Below are 23,283 nucleotides of genomic sequence, written 5' to 3' on the forward strand. Positions count from 1 at the left end.
AGCCTAGGCAAAGCAAACTGGAGCAGGAGCTACGCAAGTTTGCCTCAACATGAGGCAGCAGAGTAAGCGCTACGGACACAGGGAGCAGCAGTGCTGCTGCAGCTTCCAGGCAGGAGGCAGCAGAGAATTCCCATCTTCCATTCCCCCCGCCCTTGTAGCTGCCCCAGTACACCCCAAGGGAATGGCCGTGCCTACCCCACTCTTGGGTGAGCAGAGTCTCAGCTCTGGGGAACAGAGATGAAGGTTCTTCAGCATGAGGAGACTGGCTTCTTCTGAACTGGATTGCCCCAAGCCAGCACATCCCTCTTTAAAAGGAAGCATTTTGGTCATCTTTTAGGGTTTTGCTTCCACTGCACCGTGCATAGCTGCTGCATAGGGAGAGCCAGGACAGTGTCACTCTAAAAACAAAGATCTTGCCCCGTGTCAGAGTAGGGAAGAAAGCAGCTTACGGAGATTTCCCAGTGAGCAGCTCCACATGCTGACGCACCAACAGAAATACCAGCACCAGCCCTGCTGCTACATTGAAGCATCTCTCCGTTTGCCAAAGGACGAGCTACCGGTTTTAAAGGCTTTACCAGTCTGCCTGAGAGCAAAGGTGTTTTCAGACCAGAGTTAACTTCATTGATCTGCACTCGATGCAGTTCTCCTGGTGAGCTGTGACTCAAGAGTACAGCTAGAGAAACTTTTTTGCTTCTATCAATCCTTCCTGACTGCTCAGCACTCTTGGCTCTTACTGAGTGCAGAGACGGACATTTCACATGTGGAACTGCAACTTTGGTTTAAACATTTCCCTGTGACTGTGTAATGAGCATCTATGCCCACTGGAATGTTACAGCAACATAGTGGAATTTATTTAGCTACAGTTGAATAGTTTTAAGCTATAAAAAAGAGCCTAAAAGATGCAAGCAAACTCTCAAATCACAGCAGCCCTATGGCATCAAAGATTCCAGGGGAGATGCGGGTGCTGGCCTCATCCTGCAGGCTCCTTCCTGTTCCAAAGAGCGACCAGCAACAGGAACTGGTTCTCATCAAGACTTTGCCTGGGTTGACACCTGGGACAAGAAAAGGAAGGAGTCATTAAGTGCAAGTGTTACATCCTTGAGGTGCCCTGTCTACGGGAAAAGAGGTGGTGGTGTTTCTGTTTAACAGTTGGCATAGAAAGACAGCTCCCTTCATCTCCAGACAGCAAACCAGTGCCCCAAGGGTATTAACCTCAGCGTGCAATTCTTCCTTGGAGCTGTCAGTTAACAGTACCCAACACGTCGAGCTCACCGGTGAAGCAGCAAAGCCCCACATCTTTCCTTGTTTCTCCAGCCACACTTGCCATGTACTGCCTCGCAGCCCTGAGCTGAGGGAGGCCGGTTTAGCACACCTCCCTGCCCGGCCGAGAGCAAGGACAAATGCAAAGCTCCCCCACTTTCCATAGCTACAAACAGAGCCAGAATTTGTTGTCCCTTCGGTGGCAGTTCTGCCAGGTCAGACAGATCCTTCCTTCTCAGATAACCTGCTTGGGTGACAAGAAATGCTTTCACTCCGTCCCCCAACCGTTTTCAGAAATAATTTGGTTGAGGAAAGCAACAAGAAGTGGCAAACTTCACCCGAGTCCTCATTTTCCAGGTGCACATTGGGTTTGGGCTCAGGCTAAATTCTCTAAATGACCAAGCCAGGAGAGCCCCTTGCTCCCTCTCCCCATGCTAGCTTGAGAAAGCAAGCAGCAGTGACAATTCACGTGCCAGGTGCGTAGCTGCGACTCCCAAGGCAGCGATGGCCATCTATGATGCCTTATCTTGTTGGGTAGGTGGATACCGACTGGGCAGTTATGTCGTGCACCTCTCTGCTCTGTAAGAGGAGCCAAGTCCTCCTGAACTCACGCAAAGGGCCCTTGCTAGACCTTAGCTGTGCTCTCTACATGGGTTGAGTGTCAAAAGGAGACAGCACAAGTCATATTCCCAGTGCTTAGATGAGGCCTTACCACTGTTAGTTGTCCATTTTTGGCTTTGAAGACCTGAGGCTCCTGCCCAACGGTAAACACCATTGTCCCTTCCTTCCCAGAGCCAATGCGAAACTGGAGACTGCAAATACAGACAGAATTACTTATTAGATGCTTTCCTCGCAATAGGCTTTACTCTAAGCCCCCTTTATTTCTGTTCCCTTGGCAAATCTCATTAGATTAGAAGATCAGAGCCCTCCAGCTTAGGTAAATTTCCTAAACAATTGCATTATACCACACAACCCAGAAGGGTTTGATGAATGGAGCATGCCTGCCTGGTCCAGGCATTTGAATTTTCCTGGTGCAATTAAGCACTAGAAGATAAGCAGATCTGACCTGGAGAAAACCACTGAACACACAGAATCTAATTACAATTGAAATGCAAAGGCCAGAGAGAAAAGCTGGAGCAGAAGCACGGGTTGCATATGCCAGTTTCAATTCACGCAGAGATTTGAGAGACAGACTGCATCCACCTGCCATTAGCTTGGTGGCCTGACTGAGAAGGTTCCCGTGCTCAGCAATCACATTTTGGGGCCTTCTCAATCTTTTAGGGAGAGGAACATTTATCCTGAAGTGACCCACAGGCTCAGCCCAGCAGGCTTTCCTCAGAGCTGGTGCTAATGAGATCTGTTGTGAAAGCACTAAACCCACAACCTCACACCCAGGTCACATCAGCAGGAGCCTGAAAAAAAAAAACCTGGTTTTTAAAGTGCAGCCACCTATAAACAAGTGTGGGTTTTAGGTAGATGGGTCATGGGCAGCTCTTAGAGCAGAGCGGCACACCTAGCAAGGTGCAACCACAACCATCATGGAAGCAAGCTTCATTAGAGGGGGAAAAAAATGTAATATGATTTTTAATATATTTTCTTGTTCCAGTGCATCCCACCTTGTTTCCCCTGTGCCTGTGATAAGATGCTATGAAAACAACTGTGCTACTGCAACAGACCTAATCAGTTCAGGGCACTGTCTGCTAGGGTGATGTTAATAGTTTTGACCTAAGTAGTCCAGGCCTAAAAGTTTTTGAAGCAGGTTCTTCCATAAAATACAGCTTGCACGCTACTACCCATTCAACTTCCTTCCTTACCTTCCCTGCACAACTTTAACAAGGTTTTGCTTGTTGGCCAGCATGCAGAGTTTAGTGACCGTCTCAAAGATGTGCTCACAATGAAGTATCACATCTCCCTGGAAACAAAGACAATAAAAAAGAAGTATAAAGTCATCTGGCATCACCCCAGCACGTAAGCCACGCAGCGGTTGTGCATTCAGAGTAGCGATCGCTGTGCGGAAGCGACCGATAACTACACAGCAATTACAACAGTCATGTACAAGTTTGGTTTGTTAAACATCCTTTCCAGGGACTACTTAGGACTTACAGCAACTTTGACTCTAAATTAAAAAAAAAAAAAACGTGAAAGCTTTCATGGCGAGACAATGAGAATGTAAAGGTCTAGCTGATTACAGAATTAGGAAACATCAGTAATTGTGTAATCCCCATATTTCATAGGAAGATATTAGAAGCATCAGCTACAAGACCTTGCTTCTAACCACAAGCTCACAGTAGCTACATGACAATTTTCTACCTTCTGTTTGTTGTCCTCGGGAACATGAATGACTACAATCCCATCGCTCAGGTTACTGGTGGAAATACCTTCAAAAGACATCCAAGAATGAGAGGAAACACTACCAGAGACAGTTCCACACCACCATCACCACCCTCCCAGTATTAAGGGAACTGGTCGCAGGGGCAGTGACTCCAGCCCTGACTTGTTTGCAGAAAGAAATCCCCTCTTCTGTACCTTACTAAGTGCGAGGAAAGTCCATTCCCCTGCTTAGGGCAAAATGCAACAGAGCTACTACTAAGAAAAATTAATCTAAGTTTTCAAAAATACCTTCTGAAGACAACTTCACCTGTCATCCACTTGTCCCTAACACATTGCCAACAGTGATTATTTAAACACAGGGCGTTAGTTGTTTGCTCCATACCTTTCCATGCTATCTTTGTTTTGGTAAGGGAGGAGGGAGAAAGTGTATAGTCTACCCCTGGACTGTAGGTCAGACAATGGCAGGATTACAAAATGGGGTAGGAAAGGGATTTTTTTCTTTTGGTTTATTTTTGGTGTTGGTTTCCCCCCCCCCCCCTCTTCCTACTCCCCTCTATTTCAGCAGAAAGTGATGTCCTCCTGCATTTAAGTATTTCAAAGTCTGTCCCCTTACTTATCATTGATACTTCAAGAAACTGCATGCTGACACCCCCCCCCCTTTATCCACACTCCCCAGAAAAAAGTGTTTTCAGATAGATCATTGCTTCAAATCTCTTTGAAAGAACCCAGTTTCAGAAGTTCAATCTTTCCAGCCCCAGAGCCACTGGCAGGAAGGGGAGTCCCACGCTGACTCCCACCATTACCTTTCAGAGTGGCGTAGTCTATTTTCTGCTTGATCTTGGCCATTTCCACCACATACGCTGAGGACTGGGTCAGAACAAGTAGCCGGTCTCGTGCTTTGAACCCGTTCCTGTCATATTTTATGACGGGGGTCACATACTGAAAACAACGAGTCGGTATCAGTGTTTCTCACTACTGCAGGGTCCTGTGCTGGAAGCAGCTGAGCAAGGAGCAGCATTGAACCATGGAGCTGCAGATCCCAGCTCCCAACAGCTCCTGCCAACCTCTGCTTATAACCATCTGGTTTCTTTATACTCGGAAGTTCAGATGGCAGAATGATGCTTTGAGAAAGATGGTTTACCTGTGCCCTCTATGCCATGACCGTGGGAAGTGCAGTGCACGCACCTGCCCTTCCCCTGCCCATGACAGCCCAAATAGGGTTAGCGATGCTTTTTTAAGCTTTTAATAAAAGGAATTTAAAATTATTTTTGTCTAGGTGCATTTTGAGTTCTGTCTCCACTTTAAAAGCGAGGAAATACTTGCTACACTGCTATTTATCAGCATCATGGATCGTCCAGCTCCAGGACAACGAAGGCGGCTGGAAGGCTGCTGAGCTCCAGCTGTCCTTCCCTTACCTTGATCTTCTCACCGTGGATGAGCTGCAGTACTTTAGGGTTTATATCATTCTCTTCTGAGGAGCAAACCAGAAAGATAAACTGAGTGTAGGCGACAGACGGCCACCGCTCCCACCAGTGAAACAAGAGAGGGCTGCATTAATTGTCTTCATCCCCCTAGTCCTTGTGCCCTTGGTACACTCCCTACTGAACTGGGGGTGTTTGCTTCCAGCTACTCCTAAACCCACCGCAGGGGCTCTTCCTGCCTGACAAGTGACTCACAAGGAGTTACCGGCTCTTCTCGGGTCCGTTCTTGGTTCAGGCCCTGGCACAGAAGGGCTCGGGCCGAGAACAGCCCAGAGCCCTTTTCCTTCTGCCCAGTGCTCCAGCTGAAGCTCTCGGGGAGCTTCCAGTGACGACTCCAGCGTTTCACCCACACACCGCCGCCGCCGCACCCTGCCCAGTCTCCCAGATCCCCTGCCCTGCCAGTGGACTTCGGTCTTACTAGGGCTTTCTTCTCGTGACTTTCATGTGCTTAGCACCCACTACAGGGATTCCCAAGACTGACATCTCTCCGGTCCTTAGGGCTGGATCCCCACAGCTGGCGATTGCTAACTTTATCCAACAATATCCCCGCTCAGCCCCCCTGCCCCATCCAGCATGGTGAGAGTGGGTCCCGATCCCAGCCCACAGAGCATTTTGCGTGGGTTTATGGCGTGCTCTCTCTCCCAAGAGGGATTTCCAGTTACTCCCAGTTTGAGAGCAAAGTCTGGCAGATTGATCACCACATTTAATATCACTAGATGTGACAGAGGAAGGGAACTCAAATGGTAGGACCCAATGGCAGCAGGTGATGCTGCCTCTGTCAGATGGGAATTTCTCTCAGAAACCGAGTCTGTTTTGTTAAAGAGACTTTTCCTGAGCAAGGAGCACGTGGCCGAGTCCGTGGGGGGTTTGTTGTGTACTCACTTAGTCGGGTTTCCATGAAAGGCTGGTTTATGCTCTGCAGGTAGCCCTCCTTCTTCCCTCTGAAAACGGCGCTTGCTACCACTTTTTGCTGTAACTGTTTTGAGAAGGAACAGCCTTTACCCTCTCAGAGGGTCTCCATCGGTAACATCAGCAGTTATAATGTAGGCACCGTTACTGCACAACATCATCCTTTCACTCACCCAGCATCCACCTGACTCACGCTGTGTTTCCTCCACCACCTTTAGGTTATTCCTGTATTACACCAAATAAAGGGGTGGTCGGGACTAAACAGTCCAACAGGTTTTTCTTATTTATGTATAACTAGAAAAGATCCAAAGTGCAGCTTTAATGCCGTAAGATGAAGATGCTTGTGTCTGTAGGAGAACTGCACCGTACATTGCAAGGCCACTGAAACAAACAGTGACTCCAGGCTCAGGAAAGGCACAGTCTGTGTTTCAGACAGTTCACAGAGCAGATATCCCACCTGCACAGCACGTTTTAACTCGCACGTTTCCATTCCACGTACTAGTTACCTGTACTTTCCTCTCAGCAGTAACACCTCGGCAGTATTTCCTCACTAGGTTCCTAATGCAGATTTTCTGTAGCATCTCAGACGTCTACATTAAAAACAAACAAAAAAAAACAAACAAAAAACCAAAAGTAGCAAAGTTGTGCAACCAGCTCCCGCCACAGCCCTAACAAATACTTGCCTGGTGCAAGTTGGTTTTAACATCTCGTCACAACCCTGTTTGAGCTCCCCCAGCCCAGAGACCCACCTACCAAAGAGCTTTGCTGCCAGAGAAGGGTTAATGCCCAGCAGCAGCTGAAGGACGCAGAACACCAAGGGGCTGAATCATCACTAAAAGCAGCAAACGGCCCCCAGACGAGGTTGGGGCACCACACAGGGAGCGTTTCATGCAGAGCATTGCTCCCTACCTTACTTTCCGTCTCAGCTTTCTGATTTCCCGGGCCCACCTCACCCACTGAGCACCAGCCACAGCCGGCATGGGAGTGATCTGCTCTGGTCCTGAGCCAGGCTACGGGCAGGATCAAAGGGGCTGTAACAAACGTCAGCAGCTGTTTCTAAATCAGAGTTCTGCTGGAAGCAATTAGAATTTGTCCAGTTCATGCACTGAGGCTACTCGTCCTCCCAAAGCCCAACCAAGATGAAAGGCTACAGATCCATCTGTGCTGCAAGCTTAAAACATTGTGGGATTAATTTTGTCTTTAATAGGGCTCATGAGTTCACTTTTGTGTCAGTGCATCTTCCTTTCTGTTGCTTAAACCAAAAGCACGGAGCTCCCTCCTTTCCCTTGGAAACGTCAACAACGATGTCATCCCTCCCACTCCCATCCTCTCCCAAATACAGAGGATCTCAGGGTCTTCCAAGGGCTCTGCCATCATGCCTGAGCAGCGGACAAGCCAGCAGGAGATCAGCGCTCTGTTCCTACATGAAGCGTGCACAGAACCACAAAACCACAGAACAGAACCCATCTTCACCTCTCCCAAAGCCTGCAGCAACCCTCACCTCTTCCAGGATGGAAGGAGGTTGGAGCCAGCTCTTGTCCAAGATGGTTTTTGGAACATGGTCTCTCAGCTTCATCAAGTAGTTGTACTGCACAAGTTGCACAAACTCAATGTTCTCTGGGCAAAGGGGTTTCTTCCGATTGATGAAGCCATTTATGAATCTACAGAAAATATCCAAACCAGAACTTACATGTTACCTTCAGAAATCAATGGAGATGAAAAGCAAGTCACAGAAGGCACACAACAGGCTAACAGATCACTGATGTTAACTCAGGTACTGTCACCTGTGTTACAGCAATGGAAAGCTTAAGCTTTATAACATTCCAAACATTAACATTTTTTTTTCCTCCAAGTTTTGTTGGCCAAAATACAGTGCTTTGGAGTTAGAAAGGAAGATCGGTTCTATTTCTGATGGGGTATTCAGGAGCTGGGTTTAAGGGAGTGGAGAGGGAGGACCATATGTAAGAGAGCGGACAGGCGTGCAAAGGATTGCTTTGGAGCGCCTCTGTACCAACACAAACCAGCAGAGCAACAGAAACTTGTGCAAGTCAGAGAATTCACAAAGAGGCGACAGGCATTTCTGATCAACCCCATCTGGCAACTGTCCGCCTAACTACAACGACAGCTTAGAAATGGGTGTGAAGGAGATGGTTTTGACTCACTGTACTGTCAGTACCCTGAACTCATTGTCCAGAGACCATCACCACGCTGTGACCTGCCACCCAGAGCCCTCCCCACGACCACCACCCAGTGATAGTTACTTCCTGATTATCTGAACTGCCCATGTCCTCTTCTTGGCCTCCTTCCGTGCCAGTGCTCCTCGCCAACAAGCCTCCAGCTTGATAGCTGCAAGAATTAATGGGGTCCTTGTATTAGCATCAGAGGTCCTGTGCCATGCTATCCTTTAAATTCACATAGCAGACGTTATAACTGGGTTTTTTGCAGCTCTTGCCATCAGCTGATCTATACAGTGAGAAGTTTAGAACAATTTCTTCTCCATCATAACTGGTTGATCCAGTACCACATGGATTTGTGACCTCCCAAATCTACAACTCCTACTGGAAAGCATAGCCCTAAGAAGAGAATCCTCGATTCAAGAGCCCGTACCTGCTTCTCTCTTCTTCTTGTACTCTCTCTTTCCAAGGCATCCTTTATATTTGGCCTGTAGTCTTGAAACTGGCAAAGAAACAATAATTAAAAAAAAAAGCAAGGACATTGCTCACACCTACAGGATCGCATCATTCAGGAGCTGTGCTCCCAGCCATCAGACACCACGTGCACAGAAGGGTCTGCACAAGGAACAAAGGTGCCAAATCTGCACACCAAAGAACAAAGGTGCCAAAACACCAACAGGGCCAAAACGTAGCCCGTGGAGGTAAACGTGCCCTTAGGCAGCCCCACGTATTTTAGCATTTCAAGCGGGTACAAACAGGTAACACTAGGATGAGACAAGCGGTATCCTGATCCCAGGGCAAAGGTACTTGGTGCATCTAGACAGGGACCGACAGTCACCAGGAGGACTGAGGAGCTCTAAAGGAGCTGTGTATCTAGAACTCAAGCAATAGAGCTAGTGATTTCTCCCCACCCTGGAAAAGGATTCCCAAGTTTTCCTTGGACTCTCCAGAGCTGTGCAGACCAGGGGCCTTGGCTCTCACCATGGTGCATCTGCTGCATGAACCCGGAGCCCAGAAACACAGTTCACCCGGGCTCTGCTTCTTAGTCTATATATGGATGAAGGGAACTGGAACCATACCTAACAGGTGCTTTCTGAACTCAAATGCATCTTCGGTAGCAAACAGAGTCTTTGGGAACCGAATGAATATTTTGGTCCTGAAAAAAAGAGACCATGAACAGCTTATTCACAGTGAGCCATCGTTTCAGCTGCTCTAACCAGGCTCAGAGTCCTCCAACTAGCTGCAATGCTAACGAGTTACATCTCCTTACAAAGCCACTCTTCGTTTGTCTGGCTGGCACATCCTGAAAAGGTGCCAAGGACTCGGCAAAGGGTGGCAGGGAGAGGGAAGGAAGCAAAACACCAGTTCCTGTACAAGGTCCCAGGTGCCCTGGAAGGTGCAGTAAAGAGACCTCTGCCTTTACACGACTTGTCATTCTCAACGCTGGGATCCCTGCGACTTTCCCAGGAGCTGTGGAGCTCCGGATAAGCAGCTGAAACTCTGTGAAAACAGGTTTCCTTGTCTTACCTCCTATCGTAGACCTGAGTTCATAGACTCTGATAGCCACAGGTTGAAGGTGACATTAGAGAGCCCTGCCTTAGCAGGGAGGACAAGGTTGTGGTTCAGAAGTGGTTGCAAAAGGCATTTAGGAAAAGAACCCAAACCTAAGACAGGCAAGCTGCCCCTGGCTGCCCGAGTAAGCAGGGAGACCTGGAGCTGAAAGCAAGGCAGCCCATCTCCCCTAACCCAGAGATGGGAGAACCTCAGCTGGATTCAAGCTTCTGTTGAAACAGGAAAGTAAAAATAAAGAGGAAATGTATGCATCTGGGCTTTTTATCTGTCTCTTTGCTCTTGTGCATTGTATACCTTTGGGGTAAGGTTACTTTGACCTGTTCTAAAGAAGTCACTCATCAGAAGCCATCAGGTTTGCAGACCCAGGAAGGTCCATCCAGTTCACAGGGTCAAGCAAGCGCCAAGCTAGAGGCATCTGTTCACACCACCACACCTTGCAGCTCTCCGGGAAGGGCCCCGTGGTGGGTTGCAGTCACAGACAGGACAGAGGATCAGATATGGCAAGCCCTGTGCAGCTGACCAGCAGAGATCACAGTTAGAGAAAGCAAATTTACCTTCCTAATTTGTACTCCTCAGGCTTGTAACCAATATGCTTGATGAGCCTCTCCACACCCTCAGCTGCTGGCCCATGCCAATGTGGCCAGGTAGCTGGACAGAGGGATTTGTATCTGAAAGATCAGCAAGACACCAACACAAATGACTTGATGTTTGAGGAACCCCTTCCTGAAACTCTCCCCACCTCAAATCCCTACTGCTTTATTCAAGGCAGATGCCAAAGCAGATCAAAACGGATACAGACAAACCCACACCTGCCTGCTGACACCTCCACATCTCATATCACTGGGATGTGGCACTTAAACAAACCTTGGTCTGAAGCCCTCGTGGGAGGGCAGGTTTAGCTGGCTAGTGGGCAGAAGAGCTCCACTTACCTTTGCAAGAAGAGTTCATACTTCCGTCGATATGCAAAGCCAGCTCGTCTCACCCGCAAGTGCTCCATCAGGCCCAGGTATTTCACCTGATGTCGGATCAGATAATCATCAAACTTCCCTGGAGTAAGAACATACACAATCGCCAGTAAACACTGGCTCACTCACTTATCCGTGTATTAGGATAGATAAAGAAGGGACTGAATACAGAGTTACCCAAGGTGATGACTTTGCTGCTAGCTTAACTAGAGAAAAGTATATACATATTTTTAATTTCTCTCTCTATATTATATATAAATAAATTTTATCTGCTGTACCTAGCTACAAGCTAAAAGAATTAATTGAGAGAGACTTTATTCCAACTGTGTCTTCAGCCCAATGCCTTACCAGGCTCCTTGTTCTCGTTCGGTTTAATACATCGGACATAAGAAGGCTCCTTGGACATCAGGATTTCTATAAGGCTCATCAGACTGTTTTTGAACTGGGTTGCAACCTAAGATGACATTGAAAGAAGTTTCTTCGCTTTGGAACTCAAGCAGTGCAGTAATTGAAGTCAACTCATCCCCTGCATCCATCTTAGAAGTGTAAGTAAAAGGCTGACATATGCATTAGTACCATAAAGCTTTTGAAGCAGAGTTAAATCATAAGTTACCTGGACAGAGTGCTTAGCAGGAATATTTGAACCCCTGCCATGCAGCCGGACACGCAAGGCAGCCCTTCAAAAACTAACTCCTGTTGGATGCTAGGCACAGGGCTCATTTTAGAAGGCTGCATTAATAACAACATTAAGTTGCATCACATTGGTAGCTGCTGTCTCAGCAACATCACTGCTCAACTACCAGGAAACTAGCAGGGGTGTAACACCAGCCAAAAAAAAAAAAGTTAATCCAGTGAATTCAGGACTAAGGACGGGATCAGTGGTTAAATCAAGACTTGGGAAGTTGAGTTTATATTCAGAGTAAAGACCAAGATGAAACTCACAGTCTCTGGTCTCCTCCTGTTGTCTAGCTCCGAGAACAAAAAGCAGTCTCTAAGGATGCCATTTTTAGAGTTGCACAGCACCTGAAACAGGGGAAATGAAAAGCTGCTTTGTTTAGCAGCCATGCTGTTCGTACTGTGATGCTTCTAAGCTTGAGCAGCACAGCCGTAAGGATATGTATGTGGGTGCCTAAAGAACATTGCTAAGGAGAAATATATCTTCTTGTTTGCTACAGAGACTAAATACATCTTCTGCAAAACGTCTCTGCTTCAAGCAAGGTAACTTAGGAGAACAGCATCCCTTTTTCCTTCTTACCTCTTTCAGGTTTCTGTACAGTAGATCATTATTCTTCTCCAGAAATCCTAAAAAAAAAAAAAGTTTAATTCTTTTGGAGGCTACACACTTTAGCACAAAATCTGGATATTTATATCCTCTAAATTCTCACTGCATTCACATTTAAGACTTCCAGGTAACAGTACCTTCAAAGGGCAGGTATTTCGTAATTCACCATCTACCGCATTGGCTTAAAAGCTCAGGTAAAGTCTAGACCGGCACTCTGCCCCCACTCACCGACAGCACAGTAAGTGACTTCTCCTGCGTAGTGAAGGAGGCGGAAATCCACCCAGTCAATGGATTTCCGTGTTTTCTGGTCTGCAAGCTTGCGACTGCAGGGAAGAAAACAAACAAAAAACCAACACAACAAAACACCAAGAGATCCATTGCTGTTTGGCAATGCTCACCCTTTCCAGAAGTATTAAGATTTCTTCCCCTAACATTCACTTCAATACATTCTCATTGCCTACGTGAGGAAGGGATCACCAGCTTCCTCAATTTCCAAGTGAAACCAGGGAGGAAGGAGATTTGTTCAAGATTTTCTGCCCTAGAGGAAGAACCCAAATACAAAGGAGAAATAAAAATTTTCAAGAACAGCAGGAAAATTTTAGAAAGCAAGGACTCCTGGGGGGGGGGGGGAAGAAAAGGAGAAAAAAGAGCAACTTAACAGTTTAAGTTTCAGCTTTCTAAGCAGTCACTAACGGCAGAGTTGTGTGTCACAACAGCACATTAGTACATCAAAGTTGCCTTCCAAGAGTATCGCCAAGTACAGATCCCATTTAAGCAGCTCTCACGCTTCTATTTAAAGCTTTTAATCAGGCAGAACGGTACTAAGGCACATTGTGGTGACAAGGAAGTTGGCTACAAATTTTTCCACTTGGCTGCGATGAACTTCAGAGATGTAGAAACGGTGACAATTCAGCAGCACGACTCTGAATTGATGACTTGTCAAAGCCTTTCGGTAGGCTTCTGCTGGGAACTGCCACAACAGCCCAGCGCCAACGTGTTCATCTGTCACCAAAACCGAATCCAAAAATACCACAAGCTGGGCGTTAGCCAAAATGCCACTCATCTGGGAGGTCTGAGCAGGAGCACGTTTCTTTCCTCTTCGTACTCAAAGCTCACACACATCAAGATGGACTTCAATATTTATGTACCCCTAACAGCCTAGGGTTTTAGGCTCCTCTTCACAATATCTTCAGCTTTCCCTGGAGTCAGTGGGGGACAAAACCATCTATGGCCAAAGCCATCTAACCTTTAGTCCCTAATTTTAGTGTGGAATGAAGCCAGACTCAAAGATCAGCATCACGCTAGCAAAGAGACAGGAATTCCCCCACCCACCACCCCCCCAGTACCCCAGGTCATACTCTACCGATGTAGCACATTGCAACACTGGACAGTGGATGGGCTGCTTGATTTTCTTTGGTACAAAGCAAAAATTGTTCCCTCCCCAATACTCTGTTATGGCTAAGAAATGGGAAGAGTTTCCTCTGTGATAGGATACAGAGCATAAATGCATACGTCACGAAGTGGGCATGATCTCCTACTTTCTCTTCCAGCTTTTCCAAGAAGCTCAAATCAGTCGCTTCACCAGGTCGTAAGCATTCTTCATCCTGAAACAGCAGGCACCGGATCAAACGCTGCTCTGAACAGACTACTCCTTTCTTGCTAATATTTAGTACGACTTTATTACGCAAAACCAAAGTGCTTGGTTACAAATTTGAGATGAGTCCTATTTTATAAAAGTAATTTCCTAGTTCATGTAGTTAAATCAAGTCAAATCTGCCTTTTTCTTCCAAATGTGGCAATGCTCTGCCTCATCCTTTATTATTTGTAGTTCATTTAGACAAAAAACAGTGAGAAAGGTGACTTCCTTAGGCATCAAAGTTCAGAAGGACCTGAAGGACTCTTGGTCTGGATGAATTGCAGAGTTGGAAGGGGAAGACAAGCTTACAGATTACCCTTTCCTAACCCAAGAAAGGCAACTTCTCCTGCTCCCTCAATTATACTACGTGTAGAAAAGTCCTGCATGAAAGAACAATCCATTGCAACGTGAAGCTAACGCTGAGCTTCAGCAGCACCTTCTCTGGATTATGAAGTACTAATCCTTTGTCTCCTGTACCGAGGTGATAAAAATTCTCAGCTTTGTGGATATGTCAGAGGTGGTGGGAAGGGACAACTCCACTTCAGGTTTGGCTACAAGTCTCTACAGGAAATTTACTAGATTTCTTACTAATTAGGGTTTGCGTGCAAGAAAGTATCATCATGGTAGTTAGCTTGCGTGCTCAGACTCCTCTCCGTGGAACTACACACTTATCAAAACCAGAAGCATTACACAGCACTGCAGAACAAGCTCCTTTGTAAAGGCTCTGGAGAGATCTGCCTTCAGCATCTCTTATTTCTCCTGCCATCCCTATGAAGGCACAAAGAAAATCTTCTTCAGATCAGTATTTTAGGAGTAGTAACAACTAAAGGGCAAGGAAACAAGAGGAAGACCTGCTGCTGAGGAGGAGGTAGGCAGCTCTTGGGTTTCTCTCCTACTTGAGTCCTTCTGAAGCATCAGACATGAAGGCCAGCAAGTTGTGTAAGCAGATGGATGGGATGAGTTGTCCTCTTTCATCTTTACAAGAGCTTGGATGTCTGGCTTCAGGTGGCTATAGCGAAGCACTCCTGGTGTTCTGCAGTCTCCCTAATGGTACTTGGAAGAAGCCTGGGTCCCATCCCTGTTGCTGACTACAGCCAGCCAGGATGCTGTGGGTACTTACTTTCCTTCTAGGTCTCAGTGTCTCCAGGCAAGAAAGTGGAGAGAATGGCCTAGGGCTGCCTTCTCAAGCACTCGGAGCTGCTTTGGAAGCAGCATGCCTCCTTTAAAACCCACAGCTCTCTAGCAAGCAGGTCCTCTACCTTAATCTTCTGGGTCTTTGTTTACAAGGTCTACTTACTTACATTCTGAATAATGCAGACCCATGATATAATTAGACAAAAAAAAATGTGATTATGGACCATTACAGTAGGGCACAGGCAGGCATTTTAATTTAAGTAGCACAAACTCTGTTCTTACCAGAATGGAGATTATTCCTTTATGCTTCTGCTCAACCAGGTCACAAATGATCTTATTGTTAAAATATGGAATTGGTTCCCACTGGAAATAAGAAGGAAAAAAAAAAAAAGAGGAAGAAAAGTTTTAGAGGAAGATCTTTTCCTTGAAGTTTTTAAGTTCTTGGAGCCAGGCTCCAATCCCAGTAAAGATCAGTGTAGTGAGCTAGGACCGACCGAGCTGCTGGGGAAGGAGTGACAGCCCGGTGATTTATCACCCCACAGTCCTCCCGCTTTCAGCGGTCCAGATCATCTTCTTATTCTCTACATTAACGCACTCATTGTCCAGTGTCTACGCTATTCAAGCTCCTCATTTCTACAGGGATGTTGTCACTGCTGACCCTTTCAGTTTGGGGGAACGTCCTACTCCTCTCTTAGATGATGTAAATTAAGTCTAGGCTAAATTACACTGCAAAAAGGGTTACAGAATGAGACCCATGGCTATCTTGTACTTCCCCACATGAACAATACAAACAAACAAACAAACAAGGCAAAAAGCACTATGCCTTCTTCACTGATGATCAAAAGCATTCAGTGTAATGGCAGTTCAAAGAAAAACGGGGAATGGATAATAAGTTACCTCTATTCCTTCCAGTTCGTATTCCTCCTGCTCTGCTTTCAAGGTCATCTCAATCAACAGCTGCTGGAGTTTCTCATTGCAGTAATTAATGCAGAACTGCTCAAAGCTTCAGAGTGGTTACGTGAGCATTAGTCTTTATCTCTTTCACAGAGAGTTTTACTTCTCCAACCACTACCTACTGTTTTCACACCAAACAACCCACTTCTATGCGGATCAAACCCATAAGTTCCTCCCCCACTGTTGTACCAATGGCTCAAATCCAGGCAAGCAGCACAAGCCAAAGCTTTGACCAGGGGGTTCAGCTAACCCCGCGCACTCGGATTTTGCAGTCACCTGTAGCTTGCCTTCCTGGGATAAGAGTACACTCAAGAAGCCATGTAGGACCTCAGCACACAGCCCCACCAGCATGAGGACAGATTACCCCAAGCCTCAGGAACTGCCGTTACCTGTTTGTGTCCAGCACTTCAAAACCATAGATATCCAGCAGGCCGATAACTGTCTTCTGAGTTGAATCCTGTTAAAGACACCATTGCTCTGTAATTGCTGCTTCAGCCCATGCTTCTTCCCTGCATCTTTCATGTTGTTTCCTTCACCTAAACGTTAAACTTTCTCTTTAAGAGCTTTGTATCACATGCAAACAGAGTAGCCACTTCCAAGCAGGTAATGAACTGCTAAAACTATTTAACATACCACCTTCCACACCTAGCTAAGCAGGTTTCCAGCTCAGTGCTGTGGGATGCCCCTACATCAATTACTGAGCATCCAAGATATTTGGTGATGAGTGCTGTAGGACCTCACTGGAGAAACTCTGCTCAGCGTGTTAGGAGCACTCAGTGTCTACGACAATGCTAGACAAGAAACCAACCTTGTTGGCTAGAGAGCCATTAATTTTGTTGACTAGCCAAGTGAAAGTTCGTCCATAAATCGCCTTTGCTACTGCATCCCGAGCGTAGAATGCCAGATCTACATTCAATGGGCTTAGGACCTAAAAACCAAGAAAGATACGCTGGAGATGATAAACACCATGGATGATCAGAGCATACTTCTGCAAATGCGGCTCATGCTTGTGGCTTGGAGAAGCAGCCGTACTGTTATATGCCACAGCACAGAGCTCAGCCTATCTGAACCATAGCTGCCTACAGCTCGATTTACCATCAGCGTTACTTCAGTCGGGCATATTGCCACCTGCCAGCAGGATCGTGATACTACTTTTTGGAGAGTACTAATTTAGGCAATTGGGGAAAGTATTCCGACTTCCTTTTAGTTTTATTCTATTGAACTTGGCACAAAATGCTCAAAGAACAGTTTTTACCAGTGCTTTTCTCCATTTATGCAGCCCGGTTTCCCAGGAAGCACTCTAGGGACTGAACAAAAGGAAATTGTTTGGCTGCCGGCAAGTCCCTGTTCCTAGCTTTTTAAAGGTTAGGACCTTGTTCAGCAGTAAAACTCTCATACGGGGAATATGTTTTAGTTTAACATCTTCGGCTGGAAGAGGAAGGTGATGATGAGGAGGAGGGAGACAGGCAGGGTGCTCTGTTTTTACTGTAAACCTGTATCTGTCACCACCACCACCCGCTGGGGTGGTCCCAGCTGCCTGGGGTTACACAGGACTACTCGATACCTCTTCAGATCTGGCTTCGATCTTCCGATGGGTGAGAGCTTCCTGCAGAATGGACAAGTGCACACCCAGTAGCTGCAGAAAAAGAAATATTTGCACTCAGAGTACAGCCAGCAGGAAACTGTTTAAATAAGCAGTACTGTGTGATCAGTAGGGCATAACCCCCCAAGGCCATTCCCAGTTACGCTCATCTTTGAGCAACAGTAAATAAGGAAACTTCAGAGAGAGGTACTACAGAGAAAAGGGGCCCTGCAATTCGAGACAGTTTATAACAAGAGCTGGGTATTTATATAGCAATCCTTCTGCTTTTGGGAACAGATGTTTTTGTTCTTAAGAGAAAAAACATAGCAAGGTTAAGGCTTTCTTCATAGCACTTGTAATACTGACACTATCTCAGAAAAGATACCTTTGAAATCCATTTGATCTGCGTGCCATCGCGAATGATGGCATGTCCATTGCTATCTTCTTCAAACTGAATGTTCCCGAGGTGCAGGACACTAGCAACGATTCCAAAGAGATGCTAATAACGAGAGATATCCCATTAGAAAACAGGTTCCCACAGCTCTATGGGATGGTACTAATCTTTCCTATCAGTGTTAATAAACAGAATATTGGCTATGTTGAAGGAGGCGAGTCAGACAACCTGCTTCAGAGAGATGCTGCCACCAGTTGCCATCATGCTGTACCCAGTGATAGAGCTCTTCACCCACCCACTCCCTCAACCCCCCCCAAATGATGTCCTATTCCATCCTTAACACCTCTCCCAAGCAGGACTGCTTCCATCACTTCTAAGGAAAGCCAACAGTGCACTCCTTACTTAAATTCCCTTTGGTAGGCTGAGTCCCTTTTACCATGCATACCTCTATATCTTTTTCAGTAAAGTCAATGATAGAAAAAGCTTTGCGGACTATTTTCCAGTCATTCTTGTCATTGATAGAAAACACTTTGGCACATCGACCCTACACCGTAAAAGAAAGATGAATTAGTGCAATTCATTGGCAAAGCCATTTTATTATCAGCCACAAACATAGCATACTACCTTCATTTCCAGTTTCCTCAGCCTGTATCGATGAAGTCTGCAACTAGCTAGCAAGTTTATTCCACTCCTGCTAATCCTGAAAGTGGGTCATTTGGTCAGATCTTTCAGTTTATACTTAAAACTTCAGATAACTTAAAGCACTGAGCTTGGATAGCGATGACCATAAAATAGCTAAGTCTTGTGAAGAGCTTGAGCTTACACAGCCATCTTCCATTTTTACGGTAATAATATCTTCTGCCCAAGTATTCTTCGCTACCAAGGAAGAAAGGAAACTGAGAGTACTACCACAAAGTGAGCTGCATACTGCATAACCATACCTACGGACCTCTAAAATCTGAGGTCTATAAATCCCAGGAAACTCATTTTATACCAGGTTCCACCACAGGAGCCTTAGAAGAGATGCCTTTATTCAAAGCATAACTTGCAGTTTAGTAGCTCAGACCACTCTTCTCAATGAATCAAGTCTTGACCATACCAAGGTGACCTAGGGTCATCGAATGGTTTGGTGACATTTGCTTAAGAGTGTTTGTGTTCTCCCAGCAGCAGCACAGACGGCAGCAGTCAACCATTCTGACATGGGGAATTCATCAAGATTCCTACTAATGGTGTAAGTGACTGTTTCAAAAACTCAGATGGCTTTGCTGTCACTAGGGTACGTTGCCCAAAAGCCTGTTTCTGCCCCCACAACTATTACCAGCGGATCCAATAAGAGATATTATCCCTTCTAAGCCACTTACCACACACATCCTTAGGCCGCCACAGCTAGAATAGTTCCTGCTACAAAAGCACCCAGGGCAGAACAGCCTACGACAGCCTCAGGGCAAATATGTTTGCAACCATCCTGCCTGCGAGTTTTGCTGTGACGTGACACGCAGCACACTTGGTACGTGTTGCTGCATTTGCAATCCCTGCAGCTCGAGAGGTACACTACAGAGAGAGGGCGAAGCTCTCACTGACCTGGATGAGATACGCATACTTCTGGGGGTTGCGCTCCAGCCCAAGCCAGCAAAGAAGATCCTTGTCTCCACCCTCTAATAACTGGTAGAAAATATGGAAATTCCTTTCTCCGTGGTTTTGGTGGACAACTCTGGATTTCTCAATTAGGTAACTGAGGATGTGCCCTCCCACTGGAGCTCCCTGGCAGAACAAAGCCATCAGATCAGCACCAAGACACAAATACCGTCACTGTGACAGCTGTTCCTCCCTCCACACCTAGGAACAAGGAGCAGCGTCAGGAGAACGTTTCTGCTGTTACTTATCTGCCATCTTGTGTTTAAGAGTTAGTAAGAGTTAGTCCCTAACAACAGTACAAGCTGTATCCAAAGAGTTTGCTGTCCTTCCTGCATAACTTGTGCTTTACAACCATTTATATTCACTTTCTACTGAGTGCTGGCAGCATTGCCAGCAGTGTAGGAAGCTTTCAGGATGCATAACTAGTCACTTCACTTGCAAAATGCAACGCCTGTAAAAACAGGGTCAGAAATCTGCAGCGTAAGCCTTAATAAATCCTGTGCTGCCTGGTAAGTGTCCAAGAAGTTCACTGATACAGCTTGTTTTAATAGCGGTCCATTAAGTTTGTTCTCACCTTAAAATCAAATTGGATATCCATGTATTTCCCAAATCTACTCGAGTTGTCATTACGCAGAGTTTTTGCATTTCCAAAAGCCTGTGGATAAACAGATAAAGTCACTGCTCATCTCACTGAGAACCTGACACACAGGGTAGGACAAAGCTCCAGAAATAAAGATTTGCTGCATCAGCTGAGTCCTACTATTGAATTTAGTGGGATTAAAGAAATACAAACTAATGTATTCCCCTAGCTTTAACGTGGAATTCAGCTAAACAAATTATGGCTATGTGACCTATAACTGAAGCCACCAGGAACTGTTGTATGGTGTGCAGTTTTCTGGCACTCCCAGGTTTCAGCTACCCTCCACTATAAAACCCAAGTTTAAATTTCTAAACATTAAGGGATATTAAACCCCAAGCATTCTTTCAGATGTTGTGCTGCCAAGAGGCCAAATGTATGTTATTATTTACGTTACGTATGCAGGTGCAAAACCATGTAAAACAGGAGGCCATTCCTGGGTGCAGGCGCATAGACTTAGGTGAAAGTCTTGTGGAGCAAGGCCATCAATGCCAACTCTTCTGCATTTTGTACCTTTATTCAGTTTTTACCTCCAGAACAGGATTGGAAAGTAGCAGACGATCACGGACAATCTGCAGCTGCTCTGTAGTTGGACAGGTTACTGCGTAATATTGCAAGATCTTCTTGGATGCTTCTGTCTTCCCAGCTCCGCTCTCCCCAGAGATGAGGATGAAGTGGTTGTTGTACTCGCTGCACATCACCCGGTAGGCATTGTCAGCTATGGCATATCTGAACAAGGAGCATAAGAAGGATTCAGAGGAGACGTGCCTGTTAGAAATGGCAACAAGAGGCAGAGCATCAAAGGTTTTTCAGAAGTACTTACTCCTCGTCTAACATGAGGAGTATTGGACATGATGGGAAAATACAGCTCAAAATGTGAGACTGACTCGAGGTCTCATAGTGAAAACCCAGTCTGTATTTGAGGGACAGATAGGGCTTGTTCTTTTTCCCCACTGTTGCTGTAGGACTTATACAGGCTGCATGTATTCCTGGTGAACGTTGTTTATAGACAGGAGGGACTCCCTCTTCCAAAGCAGAGGAACCAGTTTTGATTCCAGTAAAGGAAAGATCTCTCCTTCTGCTGATAGAGACAGATACAAAGATAACCAGTGGCAGAGATTTCGCCAATATGCCACTGAAGGAAGGAAAAGAGAGAAACCTACTCTGCAAACCACCCATCAGCTTCCGACCATCAAAAAAATTCCAGCTCAGAGTTCAGAGGTTCAGGTTTCTTCCCCTCCTGGGAAGTCCAAGAGGAGGCTGTGCACAAGGACTGCACTCATCCCGTGGTTGCCTGCCCTGGCACGGGGCCTCAGAGGACAAGGCAAGATGACCGGAGAGTTTTGGACAACTGAAGGAAAAAGATGTTGACTTGCACATGGACACAGGCAGGCAGTGGTCTGACTGGACCACGTGTAATGAGAACGACACACTGAGCCCTAGTCTGGACAGTTATCTTCAAGATAACTCTTCCCCTACACTTTTCCCCAACATCACTTCTGCAATCCTTTTGTTCCCCTTTTTATTCTCACAGTCAGCTAGAAGACAAATACATCCTTACTTACAGGAGGATAAGAATATCGGCATTCACCAGACCTAGTAACGGTGGATACACATCCTTGTTGCTACTACACAGCATCACAGAGAAAACCCAATTTATTGATATAAACTGAAATCCTAAGGGTTCTACTTACAGATGTGGTGGCAGTTCAAAAAAGTTTACCCCTCGATAAAGCTGCATCTGTGTCACTGTGTAGATATCCAGCTCTTTGTAAGGGTTGACAGATACAAGAAGAGTACCAATATACGTCTGCAGGGAGAAAGAATGCATACAGGTGGGAAACTTGTTCCATCACTGCAATGACAGGTCCCGAAAGAGGAGTCAAGTACATCAGGACATTACGCAAGAACAACTGAAAAAGATGGTACAGAACTCATTATGAGAGAAGGAGAGAAAAAAAAAAGGCAAACCAAAATACTCCACAGGTGTCACTACTCCAAAGCCAACACCACACTTCTTGCAAAATCTACCCAGTTGAGAGCTGAACAATAAAAAAAAAATATCTAACTTAGAGTGTATATTATATATAAGGTTTTGATCCCTCATGATGCTTATGGAACTATTTTTTCCTACTTAAAGTCAATATAACAATGCATTTACTATCTCAACTCTGTTTCACAAAAATCTTTGGAAGTGACCAATAACTAATGCTGTGAAGGGAAGCCAAGTAGGATGTCTATTCGACAGGGAAAATTCCTTCTTGACTGTGAAAGGTGATCAAAGACCACTTTTCAGGACACCTTACATTTTCCCTTATTTGCATACATTTTCAGCACATCGGAATGCCCTGTTCTACTTTCTTTTCAATTCTTTCCATTAGTGTTATACAAATATCAGTCCTCATTTGACAAAGGACATGTTGAGATACTACTTAGCACTGCTGTAAGTCAATGTATAACCTTGGGGTTGTTGAGAAAACAGACATGGCTGTAAAGTCACCTCAGTTTGTACCTTGAAGTACTCGGCACTTCCCAGACAAGTGAGATACCGTGTTCAGCACCGCCTTGCCTTCAAAGGGAGCAAGGGAATAGGAAAGTGAAACACTACTGGATATTGTTTGGATCTTTGTAAGGTAACTCTGAGCAGGCTGAGACTACTATTTTCATTAGCTAAAGTAGCCAGACTACTACTGGGTGATTACTCTGCTGGGTACTACTAACATCTAAGAAGGTTTATTGTCTCAGAGTACAGTGAAACCAAAGCTGGGAAGGCGTTCTCTGTATTGATAGTGCCTCCTGCCCCTGCAGTTTTACTTTGCATCCCATCTAGATAGGCAACAATATTTTTTTTTTTTTTTACATGTATGTGTGTATATATATATATATATATGCACCACACTTAGAGACATTCCATCTGCCATAGGCTACACGAATCCACACGACCAGCACTTACATAGATGAGGTTCTCCTGGTATCGCTTACGAAGGTTGTTCAGGAAAGCAGTCTCACTGGTGTGGGAGTCCAAAAGCACAAAGTCCTGCACCCCGACTCTGTCCCGGGCTATCAGAGCCCCTTCCATGTTTGCATCAGTGTTCTCTTCCACTTCTTCTTTCTACAACACAAAGGTTTATTCGGACAGATTTAGGAGAGAGCAGACAGGGACCCAAAGGGTCAGCTACATCCTTCCCCATACCCCAGGGTCAAATCAACCTTGGACGGGTCATGCCAGGAGATTATGATCCAAGCTGTCACTAACACCTTCCCCAAAGACAACAATTTCATACCAGGCGAGTTTGCCCTCCGACTTCTTTACAGTTAAGCCATCTGAGACTCACTA

The 23,283-nt window shown here is 45.8% G+C and overlaps 1 protein-coding gene across 1 annotated transcript; it reads right to left on the reverse strand.

The window, feature by feature from the left end:
- Positions 1-829: 829 nt before the first annotated feature.
- MYO1H (myosin IH) lies at positions 830-23,025 on the reverse strand. The gene is made up of 31 exons (XM_009694808.1): positions 22,900-23,025; positions 21,641-21,756; positions 20,477-20,675; positions 19,884-19,964; positions 19,256-19,435; positions 18,120-18,218; positions 17,666-17,779; positions 17,263-17,334; positions 16,507-16,626; positions 16,088-16,155; positions 15,642-15,747; positions 15,027-15,107; positions 13,487-13,578; positions 12,203-12,297; positions 11,948-11,994; positions 11,635-11,715; positions 11,041-11,146; positions 10,657-10,774; positions 10,282-10,395; positions 9,235-9,311; positions 8,589-8,657; positions 8,243-8,327; positions 7,483-7,642; positions 6,488-6,571; positions 5,955-6,048; positions 5,007-5,062; positions 4,395-4,530; positions 3,571-3,638; positions 3,075-3,172; positions 1,973-2,072; positions 830-1,052 (listed from the first exon to the last, which is right to left on the reverse strand). The coding sequence occupies exons 1-31, from the start codon at positions 23,023-23,025 to the stop codon at positions 1,029-1,031; spliced, it is 3,066 nt and encodes a 1,021-aa protein (XP_009693110.1). The 3' UTR covers positions 830-1,028.
- Between the last annotated feature and the right edge of the window lie 258 nt (positions 23,026-23,283).

This window comes from Cariama cristata, unplaced genomic scaffold (assembly GCF_000690535.1).
Source record: "Cariama cristata isolate BGI_N322 unplaced genomic scaffold, ASM69053v1 scaffold28472, whole genome shotgun sequence".
NCBI classification, from domain to species: Eukaryota; Metazoa; Chordata; class Aves; order Cariamiformes; family Cariamidae; genus Cariama; species Cariama cristata.